At 42.0% G+C, this 18,852-nt stretch overlaps 1 protein-coding gene across 1 annotated transcript in view; it reads right to left on the minus strand.

The window, feature by feature from the left end:
* cntnap2b (contactin associated protein 2b) overlaps nt 1-18,604 on the minus strand; it is a 35,715-nt gene extending 17,111 nt beyond the window's left edge. The window contains exons 1-7 of the mRNA XM_076077959.1: nt 18,523-18,604; nt 10,704-10,814; nt 8,352-8,545; nt 6,301-6,448; nt 4,258-4,461; nt 3,901-4,085; nt 566-709 (exon numbers count right to left, since the gene is read on the minus strand). Coding sequence (XP_075934074.1) covers nt 566-709; nt 3,901-4,085; nt 4,258-4,461; nt 6,301-6,448; nt 8,352-8,545; nt 10,704-10,814; nt 18,523-18,604 — 1,068 coding nt within the window. The remainder of the gene's footprint in view (nt 1-565; nt 710-3,900; nt 4,086-4,257; nt 4,462-6,300; nt 6,449-8,351; nt 8,546-10,703; nt 10,815-18,522) is intronic.
* Nucleotides 18,605-18,852: the final 248 nt, after the last annotated feature.

Here is an 18,852-nt window from a genome sequence, read left to right on the forward strand (position 1 = left end):
ATTTGCTTACGTTTATTACCATGCTGGTAATTTTGGTACTTAACCTATTTGATATTAACAGGGGAGAATGGCTCAGCTTTCATCAGTTTCTATGATTGTTAAGTTGCGGTGTTGATCAGCTTGTAAATCTTTAAACCAACAAACACAGTTGCATAATATCTTAGTGTTGTGATCCCTTTAATATCTGTCATTATAGCGGTATCTCAAATGAGACGGACCACAGACAGAATCTCTGGATGATGTGATCTGTAGTGTTTCATTAACCCGCTGTTATTCAGCGCTTAGAAAATAGTTCTCCTCCTTTGTCTTTCCACCATTTTCTGCTCTGCTTCAGAAACTCTTGAGCGGCTTTAAAGTCCTCTCTTCTCCAGTTTTGTACCTTAGGAGCTCTCTTAAGGCCTGAGAGGCTTTGTGAAGAAAGTTCATCTCTCCCAGGATCTTAACTGTTGGGGAAGTTCTTTTAAGAAGTCATAATTCTATGATTTTAGGAAGCTTCATGACTATGGTCCCAGGTCTCTGTTAAACACACACACACACACACTCCAGCAAGAAAAAGTTGTCTTACAAAGCTGGAGGTGTCCACCTTCTTCCTGCGGACCAGGTTTGTGATGTTGTCTCCGTTGTAGGTGATTCCCTCCATGCAGCCCACAAAGTTCCCTCTGCCTCCTGAGCTTAGCTTTGCTGATACAGGCAGCCCTCCAAAGTTGATCTGAGGACACAGCAGAGCAGAGCGATATGGACTGAATGACATTGATCTAACTGTACTGTGATGGTTATAGCACTACTGTGACCAACACACACTAACTGTCAGGAACTCTAATCAGATCATTCACTTGCATTTCAGAAAAAGGAACATTGCAAGAAAATAAAACACTGGTTAAAACAAACAAACTGAAATGATATTATATTGCCAGGTCCTGTGATTGAGAAACAAACAAAGTGTCTCGGACCGAGCCACACAACAGTATTCCAGCCAATCAGCAACAGGAGAGACTTGTGCTCGTACACGGGACAGAGGAAAGGCCATGGATGAACAGCATGAGGAGAAATGCAGTGGTAGCGAGAGGGACAGTAAATCTGGCTCATGCTACCTTTTGTTTTTGTTTGTTTGGGTGTTGAGTTCATAAATCAATAATCTTTCTCTAGAATCACTGACTCCACCTTTAAGTCTACAGCCTAACATGAAACACTTTGGAGTTAGAGATCATAATATCCAGCAACTCGGATGCTTTTTCTTATCTATTTTAAAAGAAAAAATTGTTTCTAAAGATATAGAACCCCCAAGAGCATCGTATACTGCAGTGATTTTCAACCGCTGTGCTGCGGCACACCAGTGTACCGTGAGAGATCGTCAGGTGTGCTGTGGGAAAATGTCCAATTTCACTTAATGAGTCCAATAAAATATTATTTAGTTGTTGCAAATACTTTGCCATTGTTGAGCGTCTGAGCTGCAATATAGTGTCTGGCTAAGTAATAAATACTCTTCCATGCCAGTGGGTGGCAGTAGGTAGCGCAGTAATGACCGTGTTCATTTAGACAGTAGAAGTAAATGATGGGAGAGGTTGTGGTGACAAGACGAACAGCGATGGAGAAATATTTAAAAGGTAAAATACAGACTCTGAACTGGGCCCTGGACAAAATAACCCAGATGAAAAGCCTATAAGGATCAACACATTGAGAGACTTGTCATTAAATTGTCAGCATATATCAGACAAGTCAAACTCAAGGCCCGCAGACCAAGACCGGCCCTCGGTACAATTATATCCGGACCGCGAGAAAATATCATGTGTCCATCATACCTGGCCCGCCACACCACAGAGCTCTGGGACGAAAGGTGGCGATGTGAGCTGGCCTTTTTGTGCGACATAACGAAACATCTCACTGCGCTAAACTAAGCTTCAGGGACGTGTGATCACAGACATGTGTGATCACAGACATGTGTGATGCAGTAAATGTCTCCACCGCTGTGTTCCCGACTCCGCATTTTGCTGATAAACGGGGCGCACTTGGCACAGAGTTCACTCGGCCATTTGCCGACGTTACAGCTCAGAAATTTAAATTTGAACTGCTCAGCAATCCGTTTGCAGTTGACGTGGAAAGAGCACCTGTGGAGCTGATAGACCTCCAGTGTGATGACACACTGAAGGCAAAGTGTGACTCTGAGGACGCTGCACAGTTTCCAAGCTTCACCCCCGAGACGATGCCTTAACTCCGCCTACATGCTGCTCAAACGCTCTGCATGTTAGGAAGCACATACATGTACATGTGTGAGCAGCTTTTCTCTGACGAAGATGAACAAAAACCCACACAGGAGTCTCACTGATGCACTTTCACTCCATCGTGAGGGTTTCCACAGAACCTAACTCCAGATATTAATGAACTAGCAGCCAAGAAAAGATGCCAAACATCTGGCTCTGGTAGGCTACATATGCATAAAATAATGCAGCCTACCTCAACATGTATTCTTTTTGCACTTTGTCCAATATCCCTTCTATCCTGTTTATTAAATGGTGACTCTATTTGGCCCTCAACGTAGTCACAATTTCTTATTTTGTGCCTCCCTGGGATTGAGTTTGACTCCCCTGCATATAAAGTATGCTGTATTATGCTAATAGGTGTCATTTTGTAACGTTTTTGGTTGTTGGTGTGCCGCGGGATCTTTTTAATGTAAAAAATGTGCCGCGGCTCAGAAAAGGTTGAAAAACACTGGTATACTGTATATAATTAATCAATAGCTTAATTGTATACAGTATACACAGTATATAGCTTTGATATAATGTTGTGATTATATCAAAGCTAAGGGGTGTTGTTCGGCAGGTGTTGAACAATGAAAAGTGGAGGGACGATAACCTTCTTAGCTGGGGTTGGTGACCAAAAAGGTAACAATTAACTTTCAACAACTGAAAACACACTGTGAAAGGGTTAATGGAAACACAGAAAACTCCCAGACCGGACAATGCTGCGGTAGAGACCTGTCAACCACAATAAGCCCCGCCCTAAAGCATACCCTGCTTTATGGTCTGTTTGACTCTAAATGGACCATCATTTACTAAATGAACATCATGCTATATTGAAGAAGACTTGAAACTAGAGATTGAGACCATAAACTCATGTTTACTGAGGTAATAAATCAAGAGAGAAGTAGAGTCATTTTCTCATAGACTTCTATACCACCAGACTTCTATTTGCAACCAGAGGTGATGACCCCTGATGGCTATCAGAGAGAATACAAGTTTAAGGCACTTTCACATTGACTTCTCTTTTCAGACCTGGAGGTTTCTGCCTGGGGTAATGGGGATTGAGGACATAGCAGTAGCAAGGTACTCATCAACACACAGGCAGACTGTCTCCATCATCTTCTTCTCACACACTGAAGCAACAGTAGCAGTAGTTGAGGCAGCTAATTTTCAAAGGTACGGATTTGCTATAATCAAATTCCATGGCTAACATGAACCTATTTATTGACTGACCCAAACTCTACTGAACTCTGCTCTACTGACTAAAAGAGTACATCCACATAAAGTTGGATACATTTGAAAACACAGCTTTGTCTCTCCATTGATGGTCCCCCAACCAAGAAGAAGAAGTTTTCTCACACAACTGAAAAGTTTCTAGTGGAAAAACTCAGGGTAATGAAAGCAATGACAGACCTGACAAACAGAATTAAAAAGAGGAAATGACATGTTCCTACTGTTCAGATGGTCCGATGTAAACGCACATCTTTTACAAAGACTACTTAGTCCGACTAGAGTGTATGCACATAGTCTTCACATTCATCTTCATCTTAAAGGACCAGTATAACTTACAGGCTTTTGAACTGGGAGCAAAGTCCCAGGATTGTGACATGAGGCTGAGATGATGAAGAAATGCCTGACAGCATGACCGAAAGGGAGTCTTTACCTCATGGTCCAGGTCCAGGTGGTCAAACTCTCCATTGGTTCTGAACTGCTGAGTGTGATGGTCCAGAGTGAAGTTGACATTCCTCCGGTACCGCTCTATGACAACAGAGTGCCAGTGGTCATCATCCAGTAAGCTCCCACTGGTCACAGAGGTGTGACCCTGAATGGAACCGTACTGGTTACTGCCTGGAGAGAAGTGAGCAAATCACATGGACAGGAGCAGGTTATAAATGTTTGTCATGTCACTTCTAACAGCAGGAGATAATAGAGTCCTTATAATTTCAATAGAATATAATAGGCTTTCTCTAAAGAACACCTTTGTTGTCCTTGAAACCACACAGACTTTATAGAGAGCTACCTAGGTTGATGCTGAGCTGCAGTCTTGCCCTGCGGAGCTCCACGGAAATGTAGTCTCCCTGCTGTCCCTCTCCGTGGACCAGGACCCCATCTCCAGCTGTGGTTCTAAACTTAAGAGAGATGACATCCTTCACAATCTTTATCTTCTTACTCCTGAAGCGGTAGGAGATGACACCATGGCCGTCAAAACTGATCACATCTGCCCCTGGAAGACAAAAAGAAAAGGGTATTAAAGTTCAGAAAATGCTTTTTGGAAACTAATGGAACTATTTCCTCTAAAATCGGTTCAGTTCAAAATAATTTTGAATCAAAAAGTCGATAGCAGGCTGCTGTTATCTGCTAAAGGGGGCTTACAGAAACAGTTTGGTGATCACTGGCCTTGAAAGAAGGGGTGTCCACATATTTTTATATACATAGAGTGTAGGCGTCACAGAGAAGGAAAGAGGATTCTGCAGTGTCCCTGTAACAAATACTATGTGAGCCAGAACCAATCTTCTGTACTGGTCATCATCATAAATGGAGTCCTCTCTTCAGTTAATTGACCCACACCCACTTAGTACTCACTAAGGGAGGAGCATCCTCTAAAATAAAGTCCCAAACCTAATTATCCACCCATCTATCAATAACCTATACCTACTTTACCTTTAGTGGGTCACAGGGTCTGGAGCCTCTCCCAGCTCACAGTAGGCGGGAAGCACCACAGACTAGACATCCATCCATCCATCCATGTGCTCCAGGACCGGGTCGCAGGGGCAGCAGGCTTAGGAGGGTGTTCCAGACGACCCTCTCCCCAGCAACATTTTCCCAGGCCAGACAAGATATGTAATCTCTCCAGCGTGTTCTGGGTCTACCCCGGGGCCTCTTAGCATTTGGCTGTGCCCGGAAAACCTCTAAAGGGAGGCGTCAGATGCCATCAGATGCCCGAACCACCTCAGCTGGCCCTTCTCGACACGAAGCAGCGGTTCTACTCCGAGCTCCCTCCGGATGTCTGAGCTCCTCACCCTACATCTAAAGGCTGAGCCCAGCTACCCTACGAAGGAAGCTCATTTCTGCCGCTTGTATCCACGATCTCATTCTTTCGGTCACTTTCCAAAGCTCATGACCATAGATGAGGATCGGAACATAGATGGACTGGTAAATCAAGAACTTTGATTTCCGGCTCAGCTCCCTCTTCACCACAACGGTTCGGTACAACGCCTGCAGTAATGCTGATGCCGCACCGAACCGCCTGTCCATCTCATGCTCCATTTTAGCCTCGCTCGTGAACAAGACCCCTGGATACTTGAACTCCCTCGCTTGGGGCAGTGACTCACTCCCAACCCGAAGGGTGCAATCCACCATTTTTCGGCAGAGAACCATGGCCTCAGACTGGGAGGTACTGACTCTAATCGCACTCGGCTGCAAACCGCCCCAGTGCTGCTGAAGGTCACATTCTGAAGGAGCCAATAGAACCACATCATCTGCTTAAAAGCAGGGATGCAATTCTGCGGTCCCCAAACCGGACATTCTTCTCCTTCCAGCTGCGCCTTGAAATCCTGTCCATGAAATCACAAACAGGATTGGTGAAGAGACAACCCTGGTGGAGGCCAACACGCACTGGAAACATGCTCAACTTTGTGCCGAGTATCCGGACACAGCTCTCACTTTGGTCATACAAATACCGTGCGGCTCATAGCAACGACCCAGGTACCCCGTATTCCTGCAGTACCCCCCACAGGACTCCCCGAGGGACACAGTCGTAGGCCTTCTCCAAGTCCACAAAACACAGACAGCAGACTGGATGGACAAACTCCCATGACTCCTCCAACAGACCTGCAAGGAAAAAGAGCTGGTCCACTGTTGCACAGCCGGGACAGAATCTGTATTGCTCCTCCTGAATCTTCAGGTTCGACCAGATAATTCCTTTCATATCCACACCTACAGGCAACTTAAATTTTCAACCTCAACCCCCAGCAGTAATCCATATAGATACGGTGGGCTTTTTAGTATGGGGCAACAGTAATAACCCCCCTCAGTTTCCCCTCTCTTGTCCACTTGTACTTACAATATGAGCAGCCATACAGCTCCAGGCGTACTCCGATGCGTCCCTCCCTGCTCCAGTCCACTGGGATGAAGCGGATGTAGTGAGCCAAGATGGCGTGCTGCAGCTCATGGCGAATGACACCTTCACTGTTCACATTCCCCTCAAATGTCTGAAACACACAGAAACAAACATGCAGCAAAATTCTGCCAAGAAGGTCCCCACGTCCTTATACCTTAATTTGTTAAATTTTCTATATGGAAAAAAAAGAAATGGGCAGTCCATCTCACCACTTTCAATCACCTTTGGTGTCTTGACAGGTAATGACACTCACATAGCAAATTACTGTAGGTTGGTTACATCATTTTTTTCCTACTAAATGTATTTTGTGCAGAACCGCCAACTCAAAACAACTTTTAAATCAAACATAATGAAATTTAGGCCCTGTATTTAAGCCATCGAAGTATTGGGATGAATGTGCAGCTACTATACAGCACCTTGGGTTGGGGTTTGGTGTCTTGCTCAAGGGCACACAGGAGTGCACAGGATGAGAACTGGCACATCTGCAGCTACCACACAGCCAAGTCCCCACTGAGCTACTTGTCTTGTCTGTCTACTTGTACCCTAGTCTAGTCTACCCAAACATGAGATAGAATATAAGAATACAGACATATAGTATATATGCTGTAAGCTGTACTGTATATGCCACTTTTCCCATTTTGGAAGACCATCCCACTTTTCAGAGTTTTATTGAAAACCATTGCCACAGTATCAGTGAAGCTAGTTTTATCAGTTTAAACTATAGTAGTATTCCCAAACGCAATGAGACAGGCTTGAGAGCAGAATCCATCACAGCACAATGAATGCTGGATAGATTTCTATACAACTTGATCCTAACTTGCTCTGATGGCAGGCTAATGTAGGCATCAATAACCTCAAGAAATCAGGGTGGATCTTGTGAAATCATCGTTGCAGTTTTGGGAAAAAGGTTGCTCTCCACTGACTGCAAAACTGCAGTGGTCCATGGGAAATGAAAATGCTTTTTCGGCCCTGTGGGGCTTTTCTATGTTGTAATGTCAGGAGTGACCACTTGGACTAATCAAACACAATGTGAGTCGCTTAGATTCAGACAACCAGAAGCATGATTAGAAATAGTAGCTTCATTTGTCCATTTGTCTATCCAAAAGTCCATAGCCTGAACATGTTTAAAACTATTGCCAAAGCATTATTATACATTCATCAGATGAATAAAAAAAACACAACTTCATCAATTTAATAAAATGTAACAATTTTCGAATATTTATATAGAAAAATAAACTGATAAGAATTACACAGACTCTACTCTGTTCTATTCATTCCACTCCAACATTTTTATATTCGTTACATATCAGTGAGAAATAGTTGGAAACAAGTCATTTATTATCTGTAGTTGTGTCTGTTAATAAAGAGATACTGGAGGGGACATTGGCACATTTCGTTGAGGTCAGATTTCACCTCTAAACAGCAGACTTTATAAACACAGCTTATAAAGGACAGTTTGTTTCGCTCCAGTGAATTAAAGAGAAGTCTACAACTGTATTTTAAAGGCACAGAGAAATATACACGGTTATTGAAAGTTTCACTGCAACATGTTGTTATGATATCTGACAACCAGTCTTGGATCAGCTACTGAGCCACATTTTGGATTTAATACAAAGAGGGAGATCAAACATCTAGTGGGAATCCCCCAAACATAACCAATGTATTTCACATACTGTAAGTGATTAATGCTGAACCACCGTGCTATTATCATCATTACTTTGATGAGTCTTCTTACTTTTCAAAAAATGTCTTAGTTTAAAACGGTCAGTTTGTACATTTTGATGTGCAACATTTCTCAGTTTCTGTTTGCATTGTAACCTTTATTGTGGGCAAGATCTTTCTATCTAAGTATTTTAAAGTTGAAAAGACTAAGCTGCACTGACTCCAGCAGTATCTTTGTGCTATCTTTTATGCAAATTGATCAAATGGTTTCAAAGGGTTAAAAGGTTTAGATGAGATGGCCTAACGATATATGACATACGATTCTTCCTTACCCAGATGTTTCCATCCTGTAGATAAGGCCTCCAGTTCTTCTGTGTGTCACTGTAAAGCAGCCGATACTTGCTAGTCCAATCAGAGCTACCATAGCGACCCTGTGTCGCTATGGCAACCACCTGCTTCCTAGAACCCAGATCCACCTGTAACCACTGGTAACGGTCTGCATCCGAGGGGGACCAGCCTCCAGCACCTAGTTGTATGGGTGTTGTTGGGTGGATGACAGATTGGAGGAAGAAGAGCAGAAAAGTTGATCTAAACATCTGGAAAAAAACTAACATTTTCTTCCGTCTTCAGCTCGAGGTTCACTGAGAAGAAATCTGTCATTTTACAGACTTTTCCTGTTGTGTAAAAATGTTCGCAAATTAATCATAATTTCACAAATATTAACTGTTAAATTCAAGTTTAATACTGTAAATACATTTTTAAAATAAGATCAAATTAGTGAAAATGAACAGTAAAAGAAGTACTGTTTCTGTAATTTGACATAGATTTCTTTGTTAATAATTGATGGATATTTTGTATAATTATGGAACAAGAACATTGAATAATTGTGTTTTTATCAGTGTATACTATCTTTCAGCATTGGTAAACTGTTAAAATACAGTTTTTATTAATGAAAAGAAGAAAAGGTAGCAGTAATAGAAATACTTATTCTGTTATTCTATACAGATTTTGTGTCTTTATGAGGTTATAGCAGCTATTGTTTTTTTCATATTTATATGTTCAGTTATTTCTGTATATTCTATATATATATATATATTGTTTCACTTATAAACTACAATGTTTTTCTCTTCAGTTTTTTTTTTTTAATTATTATTTTTAAATAATTAAGAAATTCATGTGAGTTTTCCCTATATATTTCTACATGTTTTAGTTACTAAGAGACTTTTATTCATCCTCTGTTTCATGCTTTACAGAGATCTGATAGCGGACTCTGCGCTCCAGCTGGCAGGCTTCCAGCTGCTCACAGTGGATTGTGATACAGAGCTCTCCGGCAAATCATAAGGTGGCGGAATCTGTTTTTGTACCAACAATGGCTGGTGTAACGACCTGGACTCTTTCATCATGAACTGTAAACCCTTCTACTCCCCCGGGAGTTCACTTCATTCATACTGGTCGGTGTTTACGTTCCACCACAGGAGCGTACGCTGTGTGTGGAGCGGACCAACCTGGACTCTTTAGTTATTGTCCTGGTGCCTTTAACAAAAGAAACCTCAGCCATGAACTCCCCAAATACAGACAGTTCATTAAACACTTTAGATCACTGTTACACCTATCACGCCGTCCCTCATGCTGCACTGGGTCTCTCTGACCACGTCATGGTCAATCTGATTCCTGCATACAGGCAGAAACTAAAGCTCTGTAAACCTGTTGTCAGGAAATCAAAGCAGTGGACCAGTGAAGCTCTGGAGGATCTTCGGGCGTGTTTAGACTGTAGCATTTTAGTTTATGCTCGCCGTGGTGAAGCCCACGCTGAAAGGTGCACGCCAGAACATGATGAAATCACGGCCAGCGCGTGGGGCAAGTGGTCGCGCACCTTTGAATTTTTGCCACTTGGCGCACGTGATAACATGGGATCACACTATTGACATGTCTAGGGAATCTAAAGAAGGACAATTGGCTTCTAAATGCTTTAGAAACAGCAGTTCTTGTATAAAGGCAATAAAGTAGTCCGTGATTATGAGATATGAGATTACAGGTAATTACAATCCCTCCTCAGCATTGTGGAGGTTAGTTTATGGCTTTTTGCCGGTTACACCTTCAGTCGAAGGGAAAATCGATGAGTTACACTCGTCTTTTTGATTCTTCAGTATAAACGGCTCCGTTCATTTAGCAAGTCGTGTGTGGAAGAGACTGGATCAGGCTTTAGGTGGAAGGCCACACCAGGCTGGACTTAACACTGCTTTCCCAAATTTGTAAAACTAAATATAACAAATAAATACAAAGATATAAATGTACTGAATTATTTATTATTAAAATAATGGTATCCGATACCGGATCGGCATATTGTCTCCAATAGCCAATCCAGCTAGCATGCTGCGCTCATAGAAAACACCACAGCTTATCAAATCAAGTGCTTCATAAACAGTCAGCCACCAGAGGGCAATTGAGATGTTTGGGCTTCACTTTTGACGAGCTATCATGCTGCTGCATGTGAACCCTACAGCGGCGGCCTGTGATTCGAAGATTAGAAGAGTAATATACAGTCTATACTCGTTTTGCCCGTCTGTTCTCTGTTATCTTGATGCAAAGACATGTCCATTAGCAGCAACGTAGCACAACATGGAAGTGAAGCAGTGTTCTGTATTTAAATGTGAAAGTGCACTAAATTATTTACAAAGGCATACCTTGTTTCCTGTTGAGTTTGGCATAACCAGCTCCATATCCTCGGGCATACACTGATGAGCTGGTGAAGGAGCTGTAGGGGAGAGGAGTGGCCAAGCTGTCCTCGCACTTTCCTGAACCAGAGGGACAAAGCACACAGAGTTCAGCCAATCATCAGCAAAGAAGTCAATCTGCATATGTCCACTGACCTTTCCTCTAGCACCACCAGCAGGTCAGTTTTTAATAGTCCAATACTTTGGTTTAATAAATCAACAAATAACAGCAAAGACGAATGAAATTCCTCAAATTTACTTTTTGTTAAGTGCTAATCAGCAAATGTTAGCATTATGTCACCCTTATGTAAAATGGTGAACATGATAAACATTACCGACATTAAACCGTAGTGTTACTATCACGGATCGGATCAGCACAAAAGAAAAAAAAGGAGCAAATATAACTTTTAGAGATCCCTTATCACATTTTGTTGCCGCTGATACTGATTGCCGATCATTGATGATCCATGTTGTCAGATACAGATCCCTTTATTGTTTGACTATACAGCTGGTTCTCACCAACAACACATTCTACGAGATGTGAACACATCATGATAACGTTATGATTTACCTTTGCCCAATACTCATTTTCACTAAACAGAGCCTGAACCTATCATAATGTGCAACATTGTTCATTAGCGGTGCTGCTAACGTTACTAGCTCTCCTCAATTCCACATGGATTGGTTGTTTACGATGTAACATTATCAGAGATCAGCCAACAGAAAGTATAAATGATGTCCTGCTTGCATGTTTTACTGAACGATCGTCAGTAAAACTTTATTTCACACTGTGATGGTTAGTGTTAAACTGTGTAATTAATCGTTACCGATCAACAGTGGTCTGTTACACCACTATAGCATGGTGCTGTTAGCCTTTAGCTCAGAGCAGGTACAGCCTCAGAGAGCTGCTTGCGTAGCTGTTTACTCTTTGTTTTGTTGTATCAAACTCATTGTAACTCCTCTGTCAGGTTGAGCCCATTGTGCCATTGTCAGTGCTGTCCAATATGGCCTGAATGACTGTTACAAAAAATGCCCCTTCAAGGGTTAAGGTTTGGTTTCATTAGGCAACTAAAACTACTTGAAGCTCTCTTCTCATCCCAACTGCTCAGCTCAGCTCTCAGGTATAGCGCGCTGACAAAGCAGTCATAGTCTACATTAAACTACTTTTTCCATGGCAGAGGACCCAAGAGCCTGAAGTATTCTCCTGGTTATCTCAGTACGCACTGCTAACTCAGAGTAAACAGTTTTACCGCCAACCACTACAACAAATCCTGCAAGATGACCTTTCAAGCATCAAGGAGCAACAAGCAAGTTAGCGCTGAGCCGCTGACTCAAGGAGAGCAAAGAGGCGACCGATTGTCCTCCCCTGAAGAAATAAACAAAGAAATGTCTTTTCCGTCATGCTAACTGGACTTGTACAGCGCTTTTCTAGTCCCTCGACCACTCAGGGTGCTTTTACACTCCATCCTTTATACACTGATGGCAGGGGGCTACCTTCCCATCTAACAGTACATGGCTAAAGAAGAGCCAAATGTACATGTACTTGATTTAATGTTATTCACAGTTTCATTGTTGTAATGTCTGTTTATAGGTGATGCTTCACATAGACACGGGGTCTTGCATGCAATCTAACCAATCTAATCCTCTTTGCTAACCCACTACTCAGATCACACACATAAGCGGTGAATTGGCTTTTAAACATGGACACATTCGGAGGTTCCCACATTACACACCATGTGGCTGATTTCCCGTTGGCCATCTTTGATTCGGATATCTCTGTAGTTTTACATTGTAAGCCATATTGCTATACATGGTCTGTTTAGTCTTGAATCATATAAATATAATGTAATAATTATTATTATATATTAATGATAAGAAAAATATTTCTAATAATTAGTAATTACTCCTGATAGCCATTTTAATGCCCTTTGAGCTACTGCAACTACATCCGTTTAGTGTTCCTTTATTAATCAATAGCTATTGATAGTTTAACTAATATTAATAATTGATTGATATTAAAATCATCTGTGATTTGATAATAACCAGACCTGCTCATACCCGTTGCCAACACTGATATTAATAGCATAGATGAGTGGATTGAATGTTTTGAGCATTTTAATGGAATTACATTTGTAATTGCGTAGAGTTTAGTATTTATACCTCTTCAGTGTAACTTCTACTTCCACTGACATGACATGTTTGATGGCATTTAATAGCACAGTAAGGAGGGTTATAGGGAAACTACCCTCAAATTTAGATTTGATATGATAAGCATGATATGTTTAAATCTGAGGATAGAAACATTTGATAATAAAATGAACTTGCACCAAGACCCCCTGGTTGTATGTGATGCCATCAACCCAAAACTACAACAGTTATAGTTGGACATGCTTTCCATCCTAGCGTCCTTGAACCATTACACATATCGTATGTGTCATTAGATGTAACTTAATCATGGATTTTCTTAGTCTATAGCCTGTATATTTTCTAAGTGGATCACTCATTGATCACTTTCTGGTTCTCCCACCTTTTCATTATTAATAATTGGTCTCAGAGTATCTTGACTGATCAAGCCAACATATGACAATTTACATAAACCTCTTTATTTTATTAAACATGGTTATCTTTGTCAGTAACATACATTACATTGTATCTTCTCTCTGTGCTCATTACACTGTATGTGTACATGTTGTGAATACATTTCTATATATCTGAGAGGAGTTGTCATGAGTCTCGTGTGTGTAAATCATCTAATATCAAAGTCCCAAGTTCCCAAAAAATACAATAGTAATGTAACAGAATACAAATACTGTATATCCAATTCATGTTTGCTGTAAATGTTCACTTCATTTGTAAAGGTTTATTTTCCCTATAGTGACTATATAGTAGGTTGTCACTTCTCCGACATATTTCTGACACAAATTGCTTTTTTTACCAAGAAATTGGACATATTCTTAGCATAAGGGTGTGTGTGTGTGTGTGTGTGTGTGTGTCTGTCTTTGTTCTCAACACGTTCACCAGAATGGATATGAGAAGGGAGTTTTGGGTGGGGGAGGGGTCCCAGCTCTGTGTGTGTGGACAGGTGCAGGGTATGGTAATGAGCTTCCTAATATGCATTACAAAACAACAAGCCAAGCACGTCTCAAGCACTTTAAAAGAAAGAAGGAGATCATCTGCTCAACACTCCACCAACATGGCATCTCTCTGAGGAAATACATGCTCTTATTTGGTGATTTGAACAATATTGTCCCTTTTGTGCCTCCTGCTGCTAGTATCGGACAATTCTGCAAAACGCCATAGTACATTTAGTGATGATCATTTATTCCTATTATATCCAAATCATATCGAGAGGGGACTTTCTAGTTGTTTAAAATAAATATGAATTTTATGATATTTGTAAGTGAGGTCTTTTTTTTACTTTTACTTTCTCCGTCATTAAATTCAAAAATATAATTAAGAACGTGCTGAGGCAGCAGTTCAAAAGCTTTACAGGGCATAAGGACTGTGACTGAAGCCGTGTGCTGGCATGTGTGTGAGGGGATTCTGCTGAGATGGTAGAAGAAGTTTCAGTGGCTGCTCGGTACTTCTTTTCCACTACGAAAACTTGTCACTATTAAATCCATTTTATCTGACTTCAATTCAAGCTGACCACAGCCCTCTGTGCTCCATGATGGAGCGAACTACAGAACTTGTACAGCCACCTTTCAGGTCTACAGGGTGGGATTTGGGGCAAAGTATCACTTTTTTCCATTGCTGGGGCTTCCTGTTCACAAATCAGACATGATGTGAGTTTTTAACCATTTGTTGGAATCATTATTGTGAATAATCATTAGGTTCAGATTTGTTCAACGATTCAAAAGGTCTGCTGTGGTGCTCATTGGCCTTTTTCCACCGGCTGGCCTTTTCCAATTAAACAAAAAACTGAGAGTATAAAATGTCATGGTGTCATCCGGCAAGATATCAAATAGCTCTTAGATGAGTTTCCCATCATGCTAATAAAATGACATTAAATTGATAAATCCACCTAATCACATTCTAGAATGCTGAACTGTATAAAAGCAGTTTGATGTTGTTAGCAGTCATTTTTATAGATTCACTAGAGAGCTCAGTCTACTATTATGAAAACTCATTCTCAAACACGCATAGCCTTCATCTCTTCTGATATCTCCAGGTCAGACTACGTTAATGAAGACAGGTTGGGACATAACAAGTGAAAGAATCTCTCAAACTCAAACATCTAATTAAGAAAGATTGGAAGGCAGGAATAGAATATGGGTATCGTTCTGTTGGAAGAGCTCTATCTTCAATTGAAATGTAAGCAGCAAGGTTCATAGGGACAAAGCTACTGCTGACAAACAAATAAACAAGAAAACCATCACACAAAAATGGTTGCAGGCAAACCCTCCAACCGGGGACAATGGGATTGCAACATTAATACATTGCATCTGTTCTACATTGAGACTATGACATAAAAAATATGTCAAAAGTTGAAAAATGGACCACACTGTATATGTGTTTGTAAGGTGTACATGCAAAGATCTTGGTAACTGTGTGGCTCATGTCAACAACCGATCGATCAGTGCATCTCGAGGCTCCACCGGGTCAAGATCCATTGTGCAGGGCATTTCACACCAGCGTTCTGTTCAGAAGCTCATAAAGCAGTTGACCTATTGTTGAGAGGCTGTGGATGTGCCTCCCACACCACGCCCAGGACTCTCTTCAGTTCTGAATGGCCTCTACCATGTCGGGATCAGGCCTGGTCCCTGGCTGGTTGATGAGACAACCCAGGAAGCACAGCGGGCTCTGCCTGAGGGAGAATTTCTCCTCGTTGAGCCTTAAGCCAGCTGCCTCAATGCATTGCAGAGTCATCCGTCATCTTTCTCTGGAAGATCTCAGGCATGCTGGAAATCCTAAAAGGTAGGCATTTGAAACAGTACCTGCCAAACGGTGTAATGGTACAGCTGTCTGCAGTGGAAGCTAGAAACCACAGTCTCACCACTCAGCTTGGCAGATGTCTCATGTGAGGTTATGTAGGATATATCTCTCTTTCCACTGAGCGGCACACACCGTCCTGTAGGCTAGGGCTGCACCATATTGTAAAAAACTGACATTGCAAAAAAAAAAAATTGGTACATACTAGGGATGGGAATCACCAGAGGTCCCGCGATACGATATTATCACGATACAATATTTTCACGATACTGCGATATTCTGAGTATTGCGATAACATATATTGCGATTTATTACTTTTTTCAACTTCAAATGATGTCCCCAAAGGAAAACTGTGTCAACATGTTTTATCTAATAAGATAAAAGTTTCAGTCTGTTCATCTCACTTCAATCATTTTTATTGCAGCACAATAAGATTGTCAAGCAGACAGACTGACCAACAATGTCATAAATGTTGCATGAACCTGACAAACTGAACTGTTTGTATCACTACATAGTCCAACTTAACTGAATGCAAACGTGTCTATAACTTATATAAGTAGGATATAAGACTTATATAACTCGGTATAACTTGCGATGCGTGGACGTCGAGGGCAGAGAGCCAGTCATGCGCTGCACTCTCCCCATGAGCCTGGCTACTGTTGGCAGATTTAACCCCGTTGTGAGGCCAGATTGAGCGTGTGAGCGAAACACTTCACATGCAGGAATCCCGCTAACTGAACGGCAACGCCCACGTTAGAAGCGTTGTTACAACCACCAGGTTTTTGTCGGCAATCCCCCATCTTGTGCTGCAGGAGGTCTGTAATGTTTGCCCCGGTGTGACTTGCGTGTACTGCTCTAGTTTGGAGAACGTGAGACAGCAGTTGCCAGTCCCCTGAGATATTGTGCTGTTATAGTCACATAGGAATCCACTGCGCTTGACGTCCACGCATCGCAAGTTAATGCAACTCTTTCTGCTGTACTCAAAGACTCCACAACTTTAAGCTTCACTTCTGTAGAGCTTGGGCACGACTGTATCGGTGAAAAAACGCCGCGACGGTGTCATATCCATGCGTCATATCCATGCGTCATAACCATGCGTCATATCCATGCGTCATATCCATGCGTCATAACCATGCGTCATATCCATGCGTCATATCCATGCGTCATATCCATGCGTCATATCAATGCGTCATATCCATGCGTCATATCCATGCGTCATATCCATGCGTCATATCAATGCGTCATATCCATGCGTCATATCCATGCGTCATATCAATGCGTCATATCCATGCGTCATATCAATGCGTCATATCCATGCGTCATATCCATGCGTCATATCCATGCGTCATATCAATGCGTCATATCCATGCGTCATATCCATGCGTCATATCCATGCATCATATCCATGTGTCATATCAATGTGTCATATTCATGTGTCATATTCATGTCCTTCTTCCCTTCCTTGTTAAAAAATCCAAAATAAGTCCAGACGTCTGATTTAAACGCGGACGGTGCATTTCTGATTTCTTTCTCCGATGTCGCCATCTTTGTTTTGACCAACTTCCTACCAATCACGCTGACCCGGCACCTCTGCTGACCTCACCAGAAAACAACTCAGCACCATCTAGTGGACTGAAAAAGCAATTGATTTGATTTTTCTAGTACATTTTTTAAAATAGTTTATATAATAAAAGATCGATACTTAGCGTCGGTGTATCGATACAATATCGCCACGCAAAATATCGCGATACTATGCTGTATCGGTTTTCCCCCCACCCCTAGTACATACTGCAACATGAAAAAAATACAGGAATATTCACCCTAACTTCTGTATGCAACATTTCAGAACTAAATGCATCAATCTGGCGCAGTTTGAGAACACTTTTGTGTTCTAAAAAAGAATTGAATCCCAATCACATTGGTTGCATAGATATGAATGAGGATAATGACATGTGAAAAAAAGTCACACCCACAAAGCATGGTTTCAAGACGGGTCAGGTGGGTTTCCGACATCGCTGCAGGCCCCTCACTATGAGGGGGGCCCGTGTATACCAGCGGGGAGAGAGGTAACCTGTCCACGGCCATGGGACGCAGCGATGTCTGGACGAGGGGTGCTTTAAAGGTCACCATCAGAGCTGTGAGCCGCCTTCACCCCTGGCCTTTCAAAGCCAATCTACTTAAGCCGGTTGCGACGCACATGGAGGAAATGCCCCCAGTGAGGGCCAGCCAGCACCGGGTAGAGGAAATGACAGCACTGAGCCCACCCGTTGAACAGTATGACAATATATACGGTTTATTATGGAACTGTGTACATTGTTTAATGAGGATTACTGGATTAGCCTCGGGATTAGCATTTTATTCATATATGAATAAAATGCTGAGTATGGAGAGTACTGATATGTTACTTTTTATTCTGTGTAACTGATATTGATATGTTATTGATATGCTTCCAACACACATTTGCTCTCTAGTTCAGCATTTAGATTATATGTTATGTTGTGCTATTTATACTGAAGGCTCATAAATACACATAGGCTTCATCATTAACTCCTGTCCTGCTTTAAAAACATGTTGTTGTCTTTCAGAATTCGTGATGATGACTTCCTTTAATGAGAGAGATAATAATAATCATCATCATCATCATCATCATCATCATCATTATACAATACGGTATGATCCCCAGCCTGGCTCTTTATATACTGGCGGTTTGGTCTCATGCTGAGTCCTGGCTGTAGTCCACATCACTGACTGCACTGAGACCTGCAGTGGCCCCAACAAGAGCTAGCTACCAAATTAGCCACGATGTGTGTGTGTGTGTGTGTGTGTGTGTGTGTGTGTGTGTGTATTAGCTACTTACGGGATGCTGAGGATGCAGCGCTGGAGGTGCTTGTGATGCTACACAGGACTGGCAGCAACAACAGCACGGTCATACAAGACATCCTCACAGATAATCCACACGGTCAGAGACAATGAAGCGGGTCCAGGCGGGTCTCGGTGCGGCGTTCTCGGCTGTCTGTTGTTCCGACCGCTGCTTTCTTTATTAGCAGCGAAGGAAACAAGCAAATAGCCCTTTCGCCCGCTGCGTTCTGCGCGTTTCGTCTTATTTATCCTCTCTTACCAACCTGCCCAGAGGCACTGCGGCGGGGTTTGACCAACAACCTCCGGAACCAGCCTGTGAACCGAACGC

This window comes from Anarhichas minor, unplaced genomic scaffold, assembly GCF_050575085.1.
Source record: "Anarhichas minor isolate MPS153535 unplaced genomic scaffold, ASM5057508v1 ptg000006l, whole genome shotgun sequence".
Taxonomy (NCBI): domain Eukaryota; kingdom Metazoa; phylum Chordata; class Actinopteri; order Perciformes; family Anarhichadidae; genus Anarhichas; species Anarhichas minor.